Source organism: Centroberyx gerrardi, chromosome 3 (genome assembly GCF_048128805.1).
Source record: "Centroberyx gerrardi isolate f3 chromosome 3, fCenGer3.hap1.cur.20231027, whole genome shotgun sequence".
Taxonomy (NCBI): Eukaryota; Metazoa; Chordata; class Actinopteri; order Beryciformes; family Berycidae; genus Centroberyx; species Centroberyx gerrardi.
Window position 1 is genome coordinate 23562541 of NC_135999.1, and position 24408 is coordinate 23586948.

Sequence of the window (24408 nt, forward strand, 5' to 3'; positions counted from 1 at the left end):
GTCTCAACGATTATACTGCATGTTTGTTTTTCCCTCCAACTATTTTTCCAGACGCAGCTACTCATTCATGATTGATTTTTCCACGTTCTTCTCCGTCTCATTATGACGGTCTCACGAGTGCGTTCAGGTAGCCAAGGACAGACTGTTGATCCTATGCATGTTGTTACCGTGACAACATGTGGTGATGCGGTAAACTTATCAGTTGTGTGCTTATCTGTTGGTTCTGTGTTGCGCTCCCATTGTTAACTGCCAGAGAATACACAACTTCTATATAGGAGATGATTTTTTTTTTTGTTATTGTTGTTTTTTCCTGGAGCACCTACCATCAATAAGCTGCCTCACCACACTATATCTGTATCAATCAATATGAATATATTTAGAATTTTGCATTTATATGTTAAATATGATTAGATATAGCATATATTTCATATTTTTGGTATATTTTCATATTCTGCTCTCATTCTTTTCCTACTTTCATACTTTTCCCATACTTTGTGAATTCTACTCGTCCTTCTATGTTCTGGTGTTGAAATTGGCAGTTGCATATGTTTATATAACCCCAAATGATATATTGCTATTTATATATTTTGTTTTTTTTGTTTACTTTCTGTTTTTTCCTCTGCTGTATCGTATCCAATTTGCCGCTGCAACGAGCCAGTCTCTCCGCTGGGATCATCAAAGTTTCATCTTAATTTAGGCAATAAACTTTCATTCAAAATACACATTGATTCTGTTCTGAAGTTTTGTCTTTTAAGCATCCCAGAGCATCTTAAAATAGCATTCATCAATTAGAGCACTTCAAGAGAGTACTTCTCGCCTTGTTACCCACAGTGCAATTAAGAATTAGTTTCTTCCCTCTGAAGTAAATAAACATACATGTACGGACTGTATTTCACCGGAGATCAGTTGGACAAGATGGGACACACTGACTGAGGCAGGGATCAAACCTGAGATCTCCTAGTTTTAAGAAATTCACTTCTGATGTGGTGTAATAATTTGACACCTCTTCCTGCTTCCTCCCTCTTTCCTCCCTCCGTCTACAGGTGTGTCCCGTCTGGACGATCAGATATTCATCAACCGTAACCCCGGCGTCCCGTCTGTGGTGAAGTTCCACCCCTTCAACGCCTGCATCGCCGTCGCCGACAAGGACAGCATCTGGTCAGAGAGCGAGACACAACACTGCCTCAGTTTGCAATTTCACACGTTATTGCAAAGGCTGAATATATTCTGCTTAACCCGCTTAGCCAGCTTTACATCATGAAGATAGTAATGCAAATAACTGTCATTCATTCTTATTATTAATAATAATAATAATACTAATACATTTTATTTGTATAGCGCTTTTCTACATAGTCTTAAGACGCTTTACATAATAAACGAGATACACAAAAAAACACATGAATGACAAATAAGACAGAGTAAAACATTTAAAATATTAATTATGGCAAATAGCACAATCGAGAGAGGTGAAGGACAAGAAAAAGAAAGTTAAAAGACCAAGAGGCCGAAAAAGAATTAGAGATTAAAAGCAGTTTTAAAAAAGTGGGGATTTTTTTGAATGTGGAGGAAGAGTCTCTAATATCTAACATTCTTGTTTTTAAAGTTGTCAAACAGATCCAATCATAGATTATGTTCTAAAAAGTGTGTGTGTGTTTGTTCCTAGTTTCTGGGATTGGGAGAAGGGGGAGAGGTTGGACTACTTCTACAACGGGAATCCTCGTTACACCCGCATCACCGCCATGGAGTATCTGAATGGACATGACTGTTCACTGCTACTCACTGCAACAGGTTGGAGACACACACACACACACACACGCACAGAGGACGCAAGTGCACGCACCGCTGCACAAAATACACACTCAAGTTACAAATCTACCCATAAACACCTTGGAAATCACATCGAGACTCATTTGTTGCAACATTTCTTTTTCCCCATGGGTGAAGTTTTAACAAGCCTTAAACACTTGACTTCTACCCCCAGACACACACACGCGCACGCACACACACACACACACACACAAGCAGAAGCGCCCATGTGTATTCATCATCATTCATCAACAGAACAGAGCAATTACCCTCCGTGCCTTTATTTTCGTAACCCAGAGGAGCGTGTTGAAACCGTCCCACAAACAACTGTGCATTACAAACACACACAATTATTTTGTCTGTTCCTTTATACTGTAAAATTTGACTTAATAGTATTTCCTTGCATACCTTCTCTGAAATACTGTCTTTGTAAAGCTTAGGGATTAATAGGGTTAAATTGCATCGCATCAAAATGTAATATGCGCTTATTCGGTTTTGTACCATTCGTCACGCTCTGAAGGATCGTGACGTTCACTATAAAAATACTCGGTATAAAAACATAAATACTGACTATAAATCAGATGGAGGCCATTATGGGTTGTAATAGCTTTCTCATGAGCGAGTGCGTGTACATCTCTGCATATGTTTCCAAGGGAAGAAGGTTATTCTAAGATGCTACTTTACATTCTCAGTGGATTATTCTGAGAAGCAAGATCATGTATGTGTGTGTTTTTTGTTCGTTTTTATGTAATGTTCATGTTGTATGATGTGGGGTCAAGGTTTTCAGCACAGTTCAAGATGCACCTACACAGATCCATTCACAATCAAAATGGTTGTGTGTTCTGGGTTAGCTCTCCAACATTTACTACCATGTTTTTTTTATTTTTTTATTTTGATGCACTTGAATTTACCGAGGGCATTGCACCCTCTCCACCCTTTCTCCTCTTGGCCTTCTCATCTTAATTCCTTTGCTCTCCGCTACATTACTTTTTTCCTTGTTCCTTTCTGGCTCTCTCCCTCATCTCTATTCTATTCTATTCTCCAACCCGCTACACTTTTCTTGCCTCTCTCTCTCTCTGTTTCTCTCTCTCTCTCTCTCTCTGTCTCTCTCTCTCTCTCTCTGTCTCTCTCTCTCTCTCTCTCTCTCTCTGTTTCTCTCTCTCTCTCACCCCCGTCCCTCCTTCCAGACGACGGAGCGCTGCGGATCTGGAAGAACTTTGCGGACCAGAAGAACCCGGAGATGGTGACGGCGTGGCAGGGCCTGTCCGACATGCTGCCCACCACCCGAGGTCAGCCCTCTGCCAGCGCTCACAGTAAAGACCAACGCTCTATTTTTACTATCCACCCCCCCCCCCCTCCCCACACACACACCCCCAAACTACTTCCTCACTGTCTACCCCTCCCAGTCACACTTCCACATCTCCACCTAAAAACACACCAAAGCCTATTTCTCTTTACTAGTACCATGCACACACCCAATATATACCAACAATCCTGGCACAGTCGCCCAGCCAGCCATGTGTCCGTCTGGCCTGGTAGACGCGCGGATGTTGACCAGGGTTCCCGCAGGACTTGAAAATCCTTGAAAGTTTGTGGAGTTGAGAAAATTAAAATAACGCCGTAAACCTTAAAAGGCTCTGGTTTCCTCCCACAGTCCAAAGACATGCAGGTCAGGTGAAGTGAAGACTCTAAATTGTCCATAGGGTGTGAGTGTGTTTGTGTGTAGTATAGTATATGACATAGTAATGTATAGCATGTATAGGTATAGGCTAAACAAGGCCTTGAAAGAAATTGAAAAGTCCTTGAACTTGATGTCCAAGTGAGTGTGGGACCCCTGGTTGACAATCTGGCAGGATTTTACATTTACTACTTTGCTAAAGTTTTAAGTATGTATCCTTTAAGTATTGTGGTCTTCTGTAGCTTGGTAGGTAGAGCATGGCAAAAACACTGCCAGAACAAGCACCCCCCCCTCCCCCCATACTTAAAGGGGTAATTTATAACTTTTATCACACACTATCGGCGACCAAGGAATTTGCAACAGCAGCGTCAACAGACACAGCATACGGTAGCTTGTAATTGATAGAAATATAAAAGGTCACATTTTCACTAAGCTTGCTAATTAGAGCAGAGATCCCACAGAAACGTCTAGTAAAGAAGTAATATGTCACCATGCAAAATGATGTTTTGTCATTTGCTTTTTTTTTTTTTGTCTTGAGAACAAAATGTGTTGCAATGCCGTCGCTAGGTAGTAGCACCATCCTCGATCTTGAGGGGGGGGTTCAGGACTTTCTGTTCCGAAACAGATACTACGACGGGCCAGAAAGAGAGTTTTGAGGCCAGAAATCAGAAAAAGAAAAAGACATGGCAAAGTAATCGTTAATTGAGGCAAAGAAACAAAACAAATACAATCAAATCTGCATATTATAGTTGAATTTCAAAAATGGCAACTGAGGTCACTGACTGACTAATTTGTGCTTTTACGAGCATTAGAGCATTAGACCGTAACGGCCGTAACATTCCCCTGCTCCGTTAAAACTTGGCTTCAAAGACACGCCCCCTCCTGGCCTCCTAGGTCAACCCCGCCCATCTGGCACTTCACGCCTCGTGGTTCAAATATTATTAGAACCTGGTCTGACATCCACACAACACACCTGTCAGACACATCCACCCACGCGTCTGTTGTGCCAGGTTTACCCACTTCCTTTTAATTTCGCTCCCTCGCTCCACATTTTCATCACACTGCCTCAAGCGTTTCTCAGCCATCGTGGCTGTCTATTTCTGGGTCAGAGACGTTTGGGGAAATTGTGACAGGTGTAGGAATGCTATTAATTGTATATTTCTCACATCAGTTGCTCTGTTAGTTTGTTTTTTTTTCTAATGTCATGCTGGCATATCACACAGTACAAAATGCACCATAATCACATCCAGCACATTTTTTTCTGTGTCTGATTTGAAATAGATTTAAAGTTAGCGACATCATCTATGACTCAACGTGTTCGCATCAGTCACATGTGACAAAGGTGACGTGCGTGGGGGGACAATCTTCGGACAGCATTTGTGACCAGACCTCATACGGAATAAGACACAAATTTTGCTAATTGGAAGCAATGAGAGCTTAGCTGGCAGCGTGACTTGAGTGTCTGACTGATTGGCTGACTGGATAGCTGTGCAGAGGTGTGGGCCACACACTGCGTGCGCATATGTGTCTCCATCATTACAAAGCAGAGTCACCAGCGCTCCGTGGGGACCTGCGGAGAGGTGACACACTTAACTAGCATCACTGCGAGAACTGTCTCTCTCTCTCTGTCTGTGTCTCTCTCACTGTCTCTCCCCTCTTTCTGTGTGTGTGTGTGTGTGTGTGTCTCTCTCTGTCTCTCACACAAAATTGTCACGACACTGTCACCCGTGGAGATTCATCCTCTCTAGAGGACTCTCCCACAGTGAGCCACAGCCTAGTTTTCAGCGCTGCCAGAGACTTTAACACTTAATGGTGTGCTTGTTAGTGACGGTCCCCGTGTATGTGCTGTATCCAGACTACTGTGGAGACATTGATTTTAATATGGATATTAGTATCAACACAATGGGGATCTTTCTTAGACGGCTTCTCTTCAAGAGTTCAACTTAAGCTTGTGTTGTTCAGGTACTTTTGTTTAACTCGGCAGGATGGATTGCGAACACATGCATCTGCACGCTCTCTCTCTCTCTCTCTCTTTCTCTCTCCCTCTCTCCCTCTCTCTCTCCCATTCACATGCACATACACACACAGAGTTTTCCACAGTGTTTTACAGGCCACACCTCCCCACTTGGCCTAATTAACAGTATAGAATAACTAGCATAGTTTGGAATGTCTTTCATATGGTCATGTTTTCAACTTTCAGATTTTAGCATCACCTTAAAAGCATTGATAGTGTGTATCCCGATGAAATATTACACAATTTTGACATCATGCAGTCAAAAATCTTGTCCGCCTCCATAGGCAGTTGCTGCAAGGCCTAACAACATTTCTCAGGGAGACTCCGACACACACACATACGCACACACACATACACTAGTTCCCATTCACCCTGCCCTAACTCATCCCTTCCCAATCCTCCAGTAACATGCTTGTGTCAGATGTGCCTATTTCTCTCATCATTGAGCCATCTCAGACCTCTGTAGTGTGTCTGTCTGGCTTGTTGTTACTTTGCTGGTTCTTTACTATTGTTTTGTGTTCTCCGCCCCCTCAAGAGAGGCTGAACAAGGCCGCAGGCTTTTCCCAATGACCTACAGAATAACTCCAAAGAAAACAATTCTCACTAGAATTACTTCATTCGCGCTAATTGAATTAATGGATTTGCGGTTGTGGTAGCCACACACGTACTTTCAAACTCAGCCACGTTGTTTCTGTCTCCCTCTCACTATCGAGCTCACTCAACACCTCACTCTCTCACTCCTACGCGCACACCCCCCCCCCTCCTCAAGTCAAACAGCAGTTCTCCATTAGATGCTCCACCCTGCCTGCCTTATGTCCTGTGGTGAAGGGATTTGGGATTCTCTGCCCTGCAGGCTTGTAGGTGGGTTATTTTCCCAAATGGGACGCTGTGTGGCTTCCACAGCCCCTGTTTCTAATGCAGAGACAGTAGCTCAGTGAAATGCCTCTCTCTCTCTCTCTCTCTCTCTCTCTCTCTCTCTCTCTCTCTCTCTCTCTCTCTCTGTCTCTCTCTCTGTCTGTTTTTCTCCTTTAGTCTTTGATCCCAGCGTATCAGTGTTAGTCATTGGGGAGATGCAGTGCTGGGAAACCGCAGCCTTGTTCATCCCTCTGCTCTTTGTATGAATGTGTGTGTGGGGTATGAGTCGAATGCACACTCATATAGTCATACTTACATGTGCTTATGTAAGTGTGTATTCCAGTGTGTGTGTGTGCGCGCATGCAAGGGGTCTTTGCTAATGTGTTGCGTGCTTGGGCTGATGTGCTTTTGACTTGCCTACTCCCCTTGCTGTCCCGCTCTCCTCCCCCCCTCCCTCTCCTCTCCTCCCCCCTCCTCCGTTTGCTCCCCCCCACTCGCAGGTCTGGCCAGAAGGGTCTCCATCTATCTTGACAGGAGTAAGCAAGGAGGTGAGTGCCGTCATTCTCTTCTTTCCTCCCTCTCTCCCGGACCAAAGGTGCCACACTCAAAACCCCGGCAACGTGCCTCTTTTTTTTTTGTTTTTCCTTTCTTTTCTCCTCATCCCTTCATCTGTCCGCTGACGCTCCATTACTCCATCCCTGGTCATCCCAAAGGTTCCCCTCTTTGACACACTGCGAAGGGAACAGTTGGGATTCTGTGCTTCTACAAGTGCTTCTAACATACTCTATTCAACAAGTTGGATACACAGTTATCATAATTGCAGCGCACCTCCGCATTTGGACGTTTGGACGAAATCCACAAACAAAAACCCACTCAGACGGACACTTAAAGACTCCAATAATGTATTTTGTCTTTGGTGAACTTGGGAGGGCCAAGCAATCTATCATTATTCATCTTCACCTCAAAATGGCTTCCCTCAAGTATTAAAAAAATACACTAATTTCGTCTCATCCCAAAGGTGTCGGTGTTTAATTGGGAGCGTGTCGGTGCTCTGTGATGTTAATAGTAGAGCGCCTACCAATCCGTCATCGCCTGGGGGACCAGTCTGTTAAACTCCAGAGGAACCAGTGAAATTAGGGAGCCGTGGCTGGCGCCTGACTGGGGAGACTATTCCTGCTGCTGCTGCTGCTCAATTAGTATGCAAAGTGTGTCACTGGAGAGAGAGGGAGGGAAAGGAGAGGTTTGGGCAAAAAAGAAAGTAGAGGGAGATGATGTCTGGGTGAAAGAGTACTAGAGTGATTTTGGATGCGAGATCAGACAGAGAGGGTGAAAGGAATTGGACAAATTGTTAGACGGCCGGAGAGATTGATGGAAGAGGTGGCAGATGGGAATAGAGAGTAGAGAGAAAAGGCTAGATAATGGAGGGAACAGAGTCAAGAAGAGACAAAACAAGAAAAACAAAAGAGTACAAAAGATGGAGATGACGAGAAAGAGAGAGAGAGAGGCCATAGCAGTGTTTATTTTCAGTCTGGTAGGAAGTGCGCACGTGCACACACACACACACCGAATCACAAACACAGATACTCATTACCCATAGTGGAGATCTCATCAGTGTTTGTTCAGGAGTCGGAGGGGGTGAAGCGCATAGACTTCACGTCCCTGCAGATGGAGAGCCGACCTAATTAAATTCTGATGCAGATGCCGTTAATAATGTTTCAACTTTTTTTCGTTTTTTTTCTTCATTTACCCTCCCTCCTTTCCCTCTATTGGTTCTTTCTCCTGCAGTGGCTCAAGATTAGGGATGGTGTTTTTTTCCTCCGTTATCTTCCACTCTTCTCTCTTTCTTTCTTTTTTGGGGGGGGGGGGGGGAGCAGGCTGCTAAAGTTGTTAAAGTAGGGCAGCCTTGCCTGTTTGGCTTTGGGGAGACAGACACTGTGTCCTGCTCCACATTTGGCTGCACTGCCTGGTGTCTTGTTAAGACAGGAGCTCCAGGAACCTACTGAATCCAGAACTTGGGACTTGGTGAGGAGTTGGAGAGAGGCCCATGACCTGGGGAAGTTTCATTAAAATGAGACAAACAGCCTTGTGCATCTCAATACTCAGGACAGACTCTTTTGTCTGCAACCTGTACTGTGATGCAAAGCAGGTGCAGTATGTGGAGTGTTGGTCAATAATCGCATTCTGTCTGCGTATTGCTACTGTGTCCTGTCAGGAGGGGCAGAGAAGGCGAGCGAAGGAAACCTCTTTCTCAAATCAAAGTACAAAACGAAGAGTGTTGGATCACTGGAACTTTGTATTCTGTTCAGGAAAGGCAGCTGCACATGACAAGCATTCTGCATTGCGTTCGTAGTGCGTAGGTAGGCTTAGGAAGGGCGTAGGTAAGCTTTTCAAGATGCCATCACGGACCTGGCATGGCAGCACGGTGTGGGATATAAAAACAATAGGTGATGTCAAATTGTCTCTCCTAAGCCACCAGTCGCATTTGTTTTACATCTGTACGATGTACCTGAGCGAAGATCAAAAGAAATCCTTGAATATTGCTCTTTTTGTAGATAGGCTTTGTTGAATACAGATGTGTAGGTTGCTTTTTAATGCTGTAGCGTACTGTTCTGGAAACTCAGACACACACAAGATGAGTTCCTCCGCCATGTTTGTGCATGGACTCCTGCATCACATGAAGTTGGATTTTGATTGGAAGCGCTTTTGAAAGGTCAGATGCAAGCTGGGTCAAAGTTCAAACAATTTGGCTTTTGAGTGCAGTGGATCAGTGGAAATTTTGGGTGGAGCGCTGCATCCGAGTTGGGTGCCACCGCTCTCTCCATAGGTAAACAATGGCTCAGCCAGCGCAAAGTGATTTTGCCGGTGATCATGTGTGCCAAACTTAACACCCCAGTTTAACCAAAACCTCCCTTGTTTTGAAGTATGTAGAATGATTTGAGAAATTAGAATTACTCCCTTGTCCACCATAACCAGACCAGCGGGTGCTAATATCATGCAGTTCTTGCCTCCTTTCTTTTCGTCAGCCAGGCAGGTCAAGGGTTTTTTATCTCCCAGAATGCCAGTTACCAGCTTCCAAAGGTTAGAGAAATACCATGGCAGAGCTTCTCCCTGCCTGTCAGAGCCATCCCACAGATAACATCATCTCCTATTAGAGGCTCAAGGTGCCTGGTAATCCTGGAGAAGTTTATTGCCGGGGTCCTGGAGGACCTTTTCAAAGCAAACAGGATGAAGGGAAGAGAGAAAAATGCCGAGGGAGAGAAGAACCAGGAAGGCCGGCGTGCTGGTTTAATGAGCTGCAATGAGTGGGAGAGCTAGTCCATCACTGGATATAATGGTGCAGAATGAGAATGTAGAGAAAGCCTTCTTCTCTAGAGAGAAGAGAGGAGGACAGAATGAACAAAACAAATATATTTATAGAGAGATAGATAAATAAATCACAAATTAGGAAATGTCTTGTTTAAATTGGCACAGGAGTAAGGCGATCTACAACAACTACTAGCATCCCGGCTGTGAGTAATATTAACACTAGCTTATTAAGCTAGCTTTGTGTTGGTTTGCTTCACAAGGGAAGATTCGACTAGGGAAAACCTGTTCTGCTGCATGCTAACAAAATCGTTAGTGTCTTTGATGTCGTTATTGGGGAGAACAATGGATCTCAAGTTAGTTGTGATGGAGAGATGTAGGTAGAGAGGAAGAGAGACAGAAAAAGGCGAGTGTGGAAGAAAACTCAGGACAAGAGAGTGGCAGTTTGACAGGTTTATTCAATCTGCAGGTTGGGAGCCAAGAAACTCCAAATCTGGATTATTATTATTATTTTATAGTGTTAAATATTCATGATTATGTTAATACAGATAGAATAAAATTGGTCAAAAAGGTCATATGAACAAGACTGAACAACCAATGATAATTATAGGTCTAGCACTTTAAGGAGATGCGTAATAAGAGGTGAGCACCTTCTAGAAGTTATTTTATCAATGTTATCTATGAGATTTGGGCATTTGCACATTCCAGGCTCACAGTTCTGTGAGAAACACACAAGATGTTACTTTAGAGTTTAATCTTATAATGGTGAAGCAGATTCAGTATTCTTGAGTTTTAGGCCCTTAAGGTTTAAATATGGGTCAAATGTTACATACTAAGTGAGCAAATAGGAATGTTGCTTAGTATAGGTACTTTTCCGTTTCTTCCTCACCATGGATAAATAGAGAATGTATATTTTTACCCATGCCTCCTCCCCTATATGTACACATGGTGAGAATTAAGGCTGAGGCAGCATTGCCCACACTGCCTCACTCCCGCTCTTCCCCCGCGCATCTCCGTACTTTATGTGCATATTGATTTCTGTGTGGGTTACTAAGACCCGCTCGGATCCGCAAAGGTTGCTCCTATAGGGAAGAATTTTCTCCCATTTTGAGAGGTTGAATGTTGGCTGCGAGAAAAAAAAACTCAAGGGTCAGATTTGAGGTTGAGGATCTGTGACCCTTTTGCGAGCTCTGACCCTCTGAACTCAAAAGGAGAAAACGTTTTGATCGGAGGATTTCATCGCCTTAAGTGGTGATAGTGGAGAAGCTGAAGGGTGAAAGAAAAATAGAGAGATTGGGGATGAAGTGAGATTGGAGTGAGAAAGGAGGAGAAGATGGGCAACTGGACGCACGGCTAGAGAGATTGATGGATGGTTAGGCAGATGGGAATAGAGAGAGGAGAGGAATGCGAGATAACGAAGGGAACCAAGTCAGAGAGAAAAAAAAAACAAGAAACGCAAGACAGTACATGAGATGGAAACTGCAAGACAGAGAAAGGCCATAGTACTGCTAATTGTCGGTCTGCTGGGACATCTCTACACGCACTGATACTCTGTTTGTCACCCACAGTGGAGTTCTCATCAGTGTTTGAAGGAAGCGAGACTGTGGGAGGAAAAAAAAAGGATGGTGGGAAGGGATAATGGTGATGAAGCTGAGTAAAAGAGGAAAACAATCAGAACGTAAAGAAAGAAGACGAGGATTGGTGGGCTGCCGGCTCCTCATCTTGGAGGAAATACTGTATATGCACACATGTTGTTGCTGACGTCGACGCGCGCGCTGGGGATTCTTCCACTTCCCCCCCCCCCCCCCCCCCCCTCTCTGTACCCCAGATTTCCTGATTGCGGAGCCGCCGGCTTCAAAGGGAATGCCTTCTCCGCTCTCGGTCTCTGAAACGAGCCCGACATCAAGTGTGCTTTGTACGTGGCTGTGAGTGTGAAGCTGACTGAGCACAATCTCTTGAAGTGGTTTTCCCCCCGCGCGCCGTGCGTCTGCGTGTGCCCACACTGCCAGCCGTGTGACGCCTGATCTAGCCGGGTAACGTCACAGTGGAAGATTTGAAGGCACCGCATGGGGTTTTCCTCACAAACCAGGCTCCAGGTAGAACAGTACAAGGATGGGTTTTTCCCTTTTTTCTTTCAGTTTTCTTTTTTTGTTTCCTTCAGATTTTTGGTCACACAACTGGCTGCAGGTTTCCCCACATTTCATGGAACATCTGGAATATCATCAATATCATGGAGATTTGATAAATTCTCCAGGGAAGTCAGGGAATTTTCAAGCAATTTTACAAATGGGTCACTTAACGGGAATATACCAGAATGTATTTTCCAACTTGTTTACCACATTACTTGCATTAAATGGTGGCTTTCAACTGTTTTTATAGATTGTTTGGCCGCTTTTCCACAGCAAGCCCCAACTGAGGCCGAGTTCTGAGGCCCGACTGTAATGGAAAGGCATTGAATTTTCAATCAGGGCCTGTGACTGTTTTCCAGCTTTTTTTTTTGCTCTTGATCATATCCCTCACTGTTGAAGATGAAATACCAATGGTGTCAGGAGAAAGGACAAGATGGAGGAGGATTGAGAGGAGTGAGGAGGGATGATGTCTGTGTGGATTAGGACAAAGAGAAGTGTCAGTGGAAAAAAAGGGAGAAGATACATTAATATAGAATATAAACAGAGTTCCCTTTATGGGCTGGAAAGGAAAATATTGGAAAGGGTTTTTGAATCAAATCCCATCTGAGTTTTCTCTCCTCTGCTTCAATAAACAAAAAATACTCAAAGGTGAATAGACTGCCCACTCTCCTTTTAAAGAAGAAAATCACAGAGAAAAACAATATATGATACAGTTTAAGGGAAAGTATGGCAATTCCCCACCATCCTCCAAACAGCAGCCTCTCCACGCGTTGCACATCACAAACACAACTGTCAGCCTAATGATTAGGATAAAACATTTGGGGGAAGTGTGGAATTTGAAAATGTGCCGGAGCTCCGTAGAAAAAGGATGAAGTGAAGGTATAATGTGGTGATGATGGTAGTTCAGAGGAAGAAGGTAAGGATGAGTGTCTGAGGCAGCATGGGGAGGAAATGACTGGTGGGAAAGGATCAGGAGGAAATGTCTGCTGTAGCACATGAATGATGCACACTATTATCTTTCCCCTCTCTCTCTCTCACACACACACACACACATTCACTGCTGTACTGCAAGGTTAAGAGAAGAAAGTAAGCAAACTAATGGAAACATTATTTTCCTCCACCTCACAATTGTGCAAAGGAAAGCCAATTAGGTGAGAAAGATGCAGTGTAAAAGAAAGAAGTGAAGCCGTACAGCAGAGAGGTGACGGAGGTAGTTGAGGCGGAGATGGATATTGATTGCGGAGAGTCCGAGGAGGAAGTGACTAACAGAAAAATAAAGGAAGATGGGGAGGACAACGGAGTGATGAAGCTTTCATGATTTTGAGGAGGAGTGAAAAGGATACTGTTGCCATTAGCTCCTTTTCCTTCTCTTAACCTTGTATTGCAGTGGTGTGTGTGTGTGTGTGACGGAGTTTGTGCATACATGCATTTTGTATTTCGGAGTGCTGCAGCAGATGTTTGTTCCTGCCTCCCCCACCCCACCACCCCACAAAGTTGTCTTATCAAAAGAGCATCTGTACACTTCTCAGCTCCGGGGCTTGTGGGAAATGCGGTTCTCCCACTGCTGTTGTTGGTCAAGTTAGGCTGCGCCCGCAGGCCGCACTGCCAGGTGTCTCTGAGCCAGCACAGCAAGTGTGGTTGAGAGGTCGCTACACACTTATCTCTGCTCTCATTGGCAACATGTGGAGAGGTTCTTTAGTCTCTCTCTCTCTCTCTCTCTCTCTCTCTCTCTCTCTCTCTCTCTCTCTCTCTCTCTCTCTCTCTCTCTCTCTCTCTCTCTCTCTCTCTGTCACACACACACACACACACTTGCTGTCTTCAGCTTCAGCTCCCTCTCTCACTGTTTCTCACTTCGACACTCAAGTGTCGTTGGTTACATAAGCCAGAACCTGCCGACAGGCACTGTTCCAGGGTCAGTTTTTGCATCTCCCAGTGGTCGTCTTGACGGGAAGGATGCAAAATGCAAAACTGCTCTTTCATCAGCATTAAAGTCCAGTTTATTCCCTCAGACACACAGAACTGGTATGATAATGAAGTGTGATATTTAACTTAAAGTCTGATAAACAAGAACACGTTGAAAGGTCATTGCTTGTGCACCTGGCATTCTCCACGGAGGGGAAAGTTTTGTGTTTCTGGTTGAGTGTTTTGTCATGTATTTATTAGTTACTCAGTGGAGCTCTAAGCTGCGCTGCTACTGCTTTGGGCCACACTAATCTTTCATTTGACTTGCTACATGTGGCAGCAAGAGCCTTCTGAAACCTCCAGCAGATGTGTTGTGTATTAGGGGGATCCACATGCTCTGTGTGTGTGTGTGTGTGTGTGTGTGTGTTGGTGTGTGTGTGCGTGCGTGCGTGCGTGCGTGTGTGCGTGCGTGCGTCACATAAACCTGTGAAGTGCAAGTGCCCAGGTTGTGAACAATTCAAATTTAAATTTACTCAATTTAAAATATACAGTTAATTGAAACTGCAGTTCACATGATAACAAGACATTCTGAATATTTTCATTATAGATTGGATAATGGTAACTTTTAAGGCCAAAAACTTCCAGTTTTTTAATTTTTATTGATTGAACTGAAAGTGAGGTGACCCCAGTCCTGGTGTGTGAATCTCAGAACAACACACCCTACGGCTATAAATCTCATGGCTACGTGTGTGTGTGTGTGCATGGGTGTTTGTGTGTGTATACTCAGCATTTTAACTGGCATGGCCTCCTGTCCTGTAGGTGCGGGCATGGTGGTGGACTGGGAGCAGGAGACCGGGCTCCTCATGACCTCTGGAGATGTCAGAGTCATCAGGATCTGGGACACTGAGCGGGAGATGAAGGTCCAGGTATTGCACACATTGCACTTGTTTCATCTCTTGTTTTTATTATCTCCACCTATGTAGTTGGAAGGAGGTTATGTATGAAACCGTTATGGAGGCTGTAGCTTTGCAAGTTGGAGAATTGTTCAACGGTGGTGGAGGTTTGCGCTCCACTGAGTGCCTTCTAGTTGTCTTTGTTTTTATCAGTTTTGTGTAAGAAAAAAAAAAAACCTTGTAATCCTGCTTGTGAAAAAGCGCTCCAATAATAAACTTGTCACATGCACTTGTCTAGACATAGGTCAATATCTAGGTATGGGCTGTTTTCATGGTGTGATTATTTTGATCAAAGCTATTCTGGTAAACAGTATTTTCACAGTATTTATTAAAATCAACAGAAAAAATGCTTTTGGTGCTAAAACATGCCAAAATCATGTCATCATTTTTAATCATTTTATTAAACAGAACATGCACTGTTCTATTCAAATCTTCACATATTGGTACTGTTATCACTATCCTATATAGCAGCTTTTGCTCTATTTAAATATTCACATTTCAGCTGACTTGTACACTGAACACTGTACTCATGTTGTTGTGTGACAGTCAGTATTCATGGTAGTCACAGTAATGGAAATCGGCGGCTGTGCCATTATCGTCAGTGCAGTTATTTATTTTAAACACATGTCTAATGATCCTTAGCGTGCTAATCATTGTCTTGATGGATGGTCTTAATACCAGTATAAATGGCCCAGTCTTGCCTGTGGCTGTGTATTGACGCCAGGTCCGACTTGAAATGAGCCATCAGTCAACAGCGGACATGATTGATTATTTCTTAGTTAGTTTAATGTTAAATGAGCGCTGTAACGACGGAGTTCCCTGGGTTGGTTCTTTACAAGTCTTTACAAGGGGATTTGTGTGTGTGTGTGTGTGTGTGTGTGTGTGTCTGCGTCCACCAGGACATCCCAACTGGAGCGGACAGCTGTGTGACCAGTCTGTCCTGCGATTCCCAGCGCTCGCTCATCGTTGCCGGTCTGGGAGACGGATCTGTACGTGTCTACGACAGGAGGATGGGTCCCAATGAATGGTAGGTCACACACACACACATACACACACACACACACACACTCCTCCCTCTAAAATGTTGCATGCAACCTCTGACCTCTCGGTTTAAATTAGTGTCTTATTTGCATAGAGAAGGTTAAATTAATCATGAAATTAATTAATTTTGCCTATACAGTTTCAATTTCCAGCTCTTTTTTTAACTGCCCTGCCATTATTTAAACACCTTTAAGAACACACAGAACAATTCTCACTCAGCATTATTCAGTTCATATTAACTTCTACATTCCCCTACATATATTAAAGTCTCTTATCTATATTTATTATATATTGTGTGCTGTAAATCTCCCTTTGGGGTTGCCATCTCTTTTAATGTACCCTGGTGGCACTGTATCCCCCCCATTGGTTAAACATTATTTTAATTTAAGCCCCAAGGGGAAAAAACAGTGCAATTAAGCCGCGAAGTGCCCCATAAATCTTTAACTAAAGCTAATTTAATAGTTCCCCTGAGGCAAAGAGTTACGTCTTTCCCCAACCGTGTTGCTCTCCCTAAGATCAGTCCAGGATTACTACACAGGCTCATACAGGTCATATTTTGAATTTTCTTGATGAAATGCTGATGACATTGTTAAATAGTTGCAGCCATTAACACATTGTGTTGTGGGTTTTCAGCCTATATGTTAAGGAAGGGGTTCCGCTCCACGGATCAGTCTGGACTTCTAGCCGCCCACATCGATTTCCTGAAATTACAATGTAACCGGGCCAATCAGGGACTGCGTCGTAGTTGCTGACGTAACCGGGCCAATCAGGGACTGCGTCGTAGTTGATGACGTGAAATACAGGCCGCCGCTGGCAAAACAGTAATGCCGTCTCCCGAAGCAACGAGCGGTAACGTTAACGTTAGTAGAGTAAGAACAGCCATAAGTGCAGTTATTGCAGAAATAGACTCAATAACAACAATTAAACAAGAACAAGAGTATGCACTAGCGGAGTTTCTCGGCGGAAAAGACGTTTTCGCCGTTCTTCCGACTGGATTTGAATTTGGATTCGCTGATTGGCTGAAGGAGTTTGTCTGTCAAGGCAAGTACTCCCGCCCACTGAAATCGATGTGGGCGGCTAGAAGTCCAGACTGATCCGTGGAGTGAAACAGAATGTGAGGTCACGTGATCAGGATGGTCTTACCAGGCTAATTATTTCTACCTCTTCTACTACAACTAATACTACTCCAAACTATAATAATTATAAAATAAGTAGTAGTATGTTTGTGATTTCATAGCTGATGGCACATGAGTCCCATTACACATAAATTCTTAGCAATTCTGGGAGAAAGAAGGGAGAACAAGAGAAGAGTTTATTTTGATGTTGCCTAATATCATTTGGAGGGGAAGAAGATACCAGATGACTGGTCAAAGGGTGTAATCGTAAAGATCCCCAAGAAGGGTGCCCTGAATAACTGCGACAACTGGCGTGGAATCACCCTTTTGTCAATTCCAAGCAAAATCCTTGCAAAAGTCATCATACAAAGAATCTCAGACGCAGTAGACAAGCAACTCAGGAAAGAACAAGCAGGTTTTCGGAGAGGAAGAGGTTGTGCTGACCAGATTTTCACTCTGCGCAACTTCATAGAGCAGTGCACAGAATGGCAAAGACAGCTCTACATCAACTTTGTGGACTTTGAGAAGGCCTTTGACAGCATTCACAGGGACAGTTTATGGCGCATACTGCGAATATATGGGATCCCACAACAGATCGTCCTCATCATAAAGAGTTTTTACACCAACTTCACATGCCAAGTGGGAAACAGCAACCATACTTTCGAAGTCAAGACAGGAGTGAGGCAAGGATGCGTGATGTCAGCATTACTCTTCAATATGGTCATAGACTGGGTGATGCGAAGAACAACTGAAGACCAACCTAGAGGCATCAGATGGACGCTCTTTTCAACACTTGAAGACCTCGACTTCGCAGACGACTTGGCACTGGTCTCCCATACCCATCACCATACGCAAGAAAAAAACATCCCGTCTCAACACCTTTGCACTACAAATAGGACTGAAAATTAGCTTGAAGAAAACGGAGGTGATGACCTTGAACGCACAAAATCCCCCACCGATACAAGTAGATGGAACAAACCTACCCACAACAGAAGAGTTTATATGTCTTGGAAGCACTGTTAGATATGATGGAGGAACAGGCAGTGACATCAAAAGCCGACTCAGCAAGGCCAGAAACACGAAGCTAAAACTGTACCAGAGCTGTGTTCTTTCTACCCTGCTATACGGCTCAGAATGCTGGAGAATGACAGAGAGCGACCTCTCATACGACGACGTCAGCATTCCACATAAGGAGCCTCAGAAAACTCCTGCGTATCTTCTGGCCTAACACCATCTCCAATCAACAACTACTTGCTCGGACCAATCAAGAGAGCATTGACACCATCATCATGAGAAGGCGGTGGAGATGGATTGGTCACATCATGCGAAAGAAAACAGGATGACATCACAAGAACTGCCCTACACTGGACACCAGAAGGAAGGCATAAGAGAGGAAGACCCAAAGAAACCTGGCGTCGAACAGTGGAGAGAGATCTGAAAGCCCTGAAGCAGACCTGGGGTAGCATTCAAAAGTTTGCCCAAAACAGATAGGAGTGGAGATCTTTTGTTGCTGCCCTACATGCCAGTAGGCATAAAGGGCAGTAAGTAAGTAAGTAATATCATTACAAAGATTGGATGTAATTTCTGTCACTCCTGTAGACAGAATGCATTAGACCGAGGAATATTCATAGTATAATAGAGTGCATTATGGGTAGTGGGAGACACAGGTACATCTCAGTTCCAAGTAGATAGTCGGAGGATTTTTTTTTTTTCTGCTTTCGCACCGCCTCAGTCTCTCCAGGAGGCTGTGATGATGATCCACTATCACTTCAGCCACAGTCTCATGGTGCCACCCAGTGCTCACTCACCTCTATTACATGAGTTCTCAATATTTGCCTTCACATAATTCCGCTATTATTTTCCTGTATTTCCTGTCATGTCATTTTGAAGAAAGCCTCTGCTCAAGTCGATCTTAACTGACATTCTTCTGTCTGTTGTGTGTTTCTGCAGTCGGGTGATGACATACAGGGAGCACGGAGCCTGGGTGGTCAAAGCACATCTACAGAAGGAGACAGAGGGACATATCATCAGTGTCAGGTACTCTCTCTCTCTCTCTCTGGTTTAGTTTTTATTTACAGTTCTGATTCAGAGACCTGAGTGGTTTCTTGCCTGTACTGACTTTGACTTTGTTCCCCCACCAGTGTTAACGGGGACGTGCGTTTCTTTGAGCCGCGGACGCCAGACTCCGTCAACGTGCTGCAGACGGTGAAGGGGTTAACGGCCCTGGACATCCACCCACAGGCCAACCTGTTCGCCTGGTGAGTTCAAAGGTCGCTGTTATGGAAGCAGGGTCCCAGCACCAGGCAAAACTGATCAAGAGACCTGCTGGCTTAGGATAGGACAGCTTTCTCTCTCCTGTGTATCCCTTACCACGTTCCCTTAGACAGTTAAATAAACAATAAAAAAAAAACCATAAAGCTGCACTTGGCAATTTTGCACCCCAAGTGACAGCAGTTGAAGTTTGAAGTTTTGAAAGATTGAAGGACTTCATTACCCAGAATTCATGTAACGTGACGTCAGTAAACTGGCCAATCCTTTGACCTAAATTTCTAGGTGCTGGTAGCATTTGAGATGATGGAAAAGCAGTTGTAACCATCACTGCTGTTTAGGAGACAGTTTTGGATTTTGCTCTTTAAGTTTTGATTCATTAATTTTCGTGCGTCAAAATTTCCCGCCAGTGACCATACTTGTACCCCATAATATCCAAACAGTACATTAATAGTGGACTTAAGGCTGAATGTATATTTTTAGAGTGATATGTATAGTCTACATTCTATTGTATGTCTTGCACTGTATGTGAAGTCCTGTTCTCCCTGTACCCGTATGCCACCAAGACAAATTTGTGTACAAATTTGTGTACATTTATTATACCTGGCAAATAAAGGGAATTTGATTCAAATATATCAGAGATCAACTTTAGCAGTGTTAGGAGCACGCACAATAGCAAAGCTTTATCCTCTTGTTTTTCTGTTTTTATTGACAAAGAACTGGCTTGGTAATGATGGTTGATATATTATAAGTCAAACAAACAAGACAATATAGCGTGTTTGAGTTCAAAGTTCACTGCACAGGAAATCCCGTACATTGTATGCAGCGTATGATGGGTTCAGCGATGTTCCAGCCTGTAACAGTCTACTAAGTGTTGACTCCTCTCTCTCTTTTGGTTTTCTTATCCCCCCCCCCCCCCCCCCCCCCCCCCCCTTCAGCGGATCGATGAACCAGTTCATCGCGGTGTACAACGCTAACGGGGATGTGATCAGCAACATCAAGTACTATGACGGCTTCATGGGCCAAAGGATTGGAGCCATCAGCTGTTTAGCCTTCCATCCTTACTGGGTAGGCCGGCACTGACGATCGCTTTTACATTCTTTTGATTTGGTTACCAGGACAGAAGTCATGCAGTTTACATCTTGACTGGTTGTGTGTTTTTGGCACACTGCACATGCACACCACTTTTAAGGAGGTTGACTGATTTGAACAACCTTTTTATTCACATTTCATTCTTTCATTCAGCAAGCTTAGTAGCGTCCCTCTGCTCAGGCACTAAAGTCTGTTACTTTACCTTTGTCTTCCTAACTGACGTCCCACTGGTTTACACTTTTGAATGATCCCTTGCGTTATGTCCCGCCCCAATATCCTGTTTCAACAGGAATCGCAACAAACAAACATCACAGTAAGGAAGCAAGATGCTCTCAAAATGCATGTTTCATTGTGACTTTAAATTACTTTTACACTCCTGCTAGATTATCACTAGATTTGTGAAGCAAATATAACATGTAGCTTATTACAAATGGGTTGCGTCCTGAACATATTGTGTAGGCTACGGTCCAAACTTTGCCTCTCTATTCGGTTTGTGTCAACACAGCTCAGACTGTTTCACCAACACCACACACTGCGTCATGCATCCACACCTGCGTCACAGGTGCAATGAATAATAGTCTTTGTAGTTCACTTTCATGCTTTCAGTGCCTGATGGCATCAAATATTTGTTTTTGTAAACGACATTGATGAGAAGCACAAGGTTTGAACAGCAGCTTAGTACATCACATCACCTGAAGAAAACCATGACTGTATCGGCACATTGACGGTGTCTAACGTCTTTTCTCCTGCTCTTTGTTCTCCTCCAGCCCCACTTGGCGGTAGGCAGCAACGACTTCTACATGTCCATCTATTCAGCAGAGAAGAGGCTCAGATAACACACCAGCACTGAACACCCCCAACCCCCCCTCCCCCCCACCACCTATGACTTCTGACCCTGAGCCCTGGGAGCCAGGATGTAAATGACGTTATATTGTACATATGCAATTACCACCCTGAATGTTCTAGTGATGGCTGCTGACAAAAACTCATGCTATGAACGACTATATATTATTATTATTATTCTCATTGTTTATTCATATTCTTATTATGAAGCTAATGATTGTAGACTTGGCTGTGCTGAGGAGCGTGTATATTTAAATTGCGTATACAGAAGATGATAGGTTCTATTTTAAGAAGAGGTACCCACCTATCGCTGGGGCACTTTCTAGCCTCGCAGCGAGCGTCACTACCTGAATGAACTTTGACCCTACGCACCGGTAGGGGGAGGGGTCGGCCAGAGGAGAACACGCACTGTCAAACACATACACATCCACCGGGGCAGGAAACACGGACTTGCTCCACGCTGGACCTCACTGTGTTGTTGGATTCAGTTGAATGGCCCCATTACAGCCAATGGACACAGAGAACGGAGTTTTGCTACTTTGCTGCATTGCTGACAAGACATTTCCCAGAGATGGTGGACTACGCTCATTTTGCCTGGCGCTTTGACCAGGCAGACGTGATGTGTGTTTGTGCGTGTGTGTGTGTGTGTGTGTGTGTGTGTGTATTGAAATGGATTATAGCACAGATGTGCCCCAGAGTGGGCCTTCATGGACACAACTGATGCCCAAAAAAGATGCCCGCTACCATGCTAGGACTTCCTACATATAAGTCCCGTTCCCTGACCCCAGTGTGCCAAACTTACTAATCTCTTCCATGCAAGCCCTTTGTTATGGCTCAGAGGTTTGTTGTAAACCTGTAACCTACAGTAAGGGAAGTCCTCCAGGCTTTATTCTTTGCCCAAAGGATGATATATTCCCTTATAGCTAAAACAGTGAGAGGAGAACTGGAGTGGAAACAATATCCACCCGGTTCCAACCCCACTCTAAACCCAACCCCACCCCGTCCTCTAGGGATCCAGTGCTACCTGTCTACCCCACCTGCAAAGCAATAAAGAACTCCCAAGATCCAGCCTCAAGCTCCCCCCCCTTCGTTATTTTCGAGCCTCCAGTCAAGCCGGAGATGGACAACAGTGCTGCGGTTCGAAGGCAATAGCGGCAGCACAAGCCGTCAAGAGCTCGAGTCGGCTATTGCTGCCTTGCTGAGTCTTTCCTAAACGCTGAACCCCTGCAGCACCCAGAGGTGTGACAGTACAGCAATACAAGCGTCCTAACTGCCATTCACAGCAGTGCAGTTCTTCCGAGTTTCTCATTATTTGCTTGGAGTACCAGATGGGTGGGGTTAACGCATCAGTGGCAGGAAAGTTATCAGTTACAGAAAAGTACTAAATACTAAATTGACTTTCCTGTGATTGTCTAAGCTTTCTGCTATTCTTCTTGCTGTCCAAATGTCCAAACCCACCCATCTGGCATCCAAATAGGGCAAAACAAACCAGAAACAGCGTCTTCGCACCCTGTTTGACCCTCGTCAGCTGTGTACACTGTCCCCAAAAACACATCAGTTGCTCACTTTGCCCCCTTGTGTGCCAATCTAAGCCAGCTCTCCTTCCCCGCCACTTATTCCCTCAGGTGGCGCCCAGCTTACATCTTTGTCCGCTTTATGGAAAACATAAATGGAAGTCGACCCCCCGTGGCTAATCCAACCATGGTGAGGGGCAGCTGCTTATATTCCAGCCTGTCAAGACGCCCTGGAGCACAAAGCACTGTGGGAAACTGAATATTTTTAGGTCACGTGTCTTCACCACACCCTCTGGACAGTTTGTCTTTACGATAAAGTCTGCTGCAAGATGTCTTTTTTTTTTTTTTTCTGTCTTTATTTTCCTTGAGTTTTAGTTTTGGATTTTATTGCCAGAGTTTGTTTGGTTTGATGTTGATTAACGGAGTGGGAGGAGTGGGTGTGAAGTAACGATGTGTTGCATGTTGGGAGGCATCAGACCCGTGGCACTTTGAACAAGCAGGATTTTCTTTAACGCTGTACCTGGATGTGCTCACTGTATCTTTGCCAACAGCCACACAGGTCTTAGTCCGCCTCTTAAATCTAGCTCAGGTACGTTACGAGTCGCCACAAACTACTGTTGAGCAACTGCCACCCTCTCAGTGTCCTCAGCATGATAGACAGAGGTGAGTTCTGCCACCAGGTTGGTCTGGTGCCACATAATGGAAATTGCAGTTGTTGACATAAATGTCACCGTGGTGCTGTTTTGTGACGATGCCTCTTTTTTTTTTTTTTTTTTTTTTTTTTTAAAGGAGGGCTCTGGGTTTTGTTTTGTTTTTTTCTTCAAATGTGCAGTATCACCATTGACGTGCCTCCTCCCCGGGGCAGCAGCTTTGCTTATTTAGCTTTTTATCGTTTTCCTCTTTCTTTTTTTGTGTAATTTTTATGTTTTTAATTCTGCTCTCCGTTCACTGGCATTTTGTTTGCCTTGGCCTTGGTGAGGTGGAGGGAAGAGAACTGGGGACAGCCTTCCCCGCCCCACACACACACACACACACACACACACACACACACCCCTTCTTTCTTGCCCACCACGCCCCCCCCGCTCCATGGCCGATACCCCCCCTGTTTCCTGCTACACCCACCTCACCCTTTTGCCTCTAACGTCCCAAGCTTTGCTTTTCACTGTAGAAGGAATGGACTATAAATGCTTTGCCTGTGGACTGAAAATGAACTGGTAACATGCCGTGCATTCTGTATAAGCGACTGCAATTGCAGTCACCACGTAGTCCCCGCCATCACCCCGTCACAGAGCTCAGTAGCTCTCCATGGTTTAGCAGGTCTTACTGCAGCCCCCCCTCCCCCCCCCCACCGCTTCACCGCCTCAGCCAAAAGCAAAGCGCTTTTTGGTGCCGGCCCTCGCGCAGAATCACATTCATCTCTAAGTATCCCGCTTTGAGTTTTAAGATTTTAGATCTGGAGAAAAAGAAGAGACTTTAACAAAGTAGTAGAAAGGAAAAATGAAAACAATCAGGTTTGTCTCTGTGACTGTAGACTGCTTTGCTGACTGTGGTTTATAAGACAGGAGATGAAATCAAGTGAAATAAACCAAATACACACAACACAGAATTTTGTCTGTTTCTGGCATGTGCGTTTGATGCAAAATGATGCTGCGGTGGTATTGCCTTATCAATATTTTTCTAGATATGTGTGGTAAAATCGGTCAATTGGTCAATTTTGGATATATAACTAATCATAGTCATTAGTTTTTATAGGAATATTTTACCAAATACCAGATTGTGATTCTGATAGCTAACTTGATGTATTTCTGCATTACAAAAAAGAATTCCAGAATTGACTATAATAGTATCAATACTGAGATATTCAATTTTTAAATTTACAGTTCTAGCAATAAAGC

General features: G+C 44.2%; 2 protein-coding genes across 2 annotated transcripts in view; one reads left to right on the forward strand and one right to left on the reverse strand.

Annotated features, from left to right (window-relative positions):
- Window positions 1-22090, forward strand: part of rptor (regulatory associated protein of MTOR, complex 1) — a 155130-nt gene extending 133040 nt beyond the window's left edge. Inside the window, exons 27-36 of the mRNA XM_078282116.1 lie at window positions 1044-1158; window positions 1664-1788; window positions 2994-3095; window positions 6854-6901; window positions 14507-14613; window positions 15540-15667; window positions 18747-18833; window positions 18938-19054; window positions 20003-20132; window positions 20924-22090. Of these exons, the coding sequence (XP_078138242.1) occupies window positions 1044-1158; window positions 1664-1788; window positions 2994-3095; window positions 6854-6901; window positions 14507-14613; window positions 15540-15667; window positions 18747-18833; window positions 18938-19054; window positions 20003-20132; window positions 20924-20992 (1028 nt within the window). The 3' untranslated portion in view covers window positions 20993-22090. The remainder of the gene's footprint in view (window positions 1-1043; window positions 1159-1663; window positions 1789-2993; window positions 3096-6853; window positions 6902-14506; window positions 14614-15539; window positions 15668-18746; window positions 18834-18937; window positions 19055-20002; window positions 20133-20923) is intronic.
- LOC139924867 (uncharacterized) overlaps window positions 12793-24408 on the reverse strand; it is a 143252-nt gene continuing 131636 nt past the window's right edge. The window contains exon 7 of the transcript XR_013504077.1: window positions 12793-12808. The gene's annotated coding sequence lies outside the window, so the exon portion shown is untranslated. The remainder of the gene's footprint in view (window positions 12809-24408) is intronic.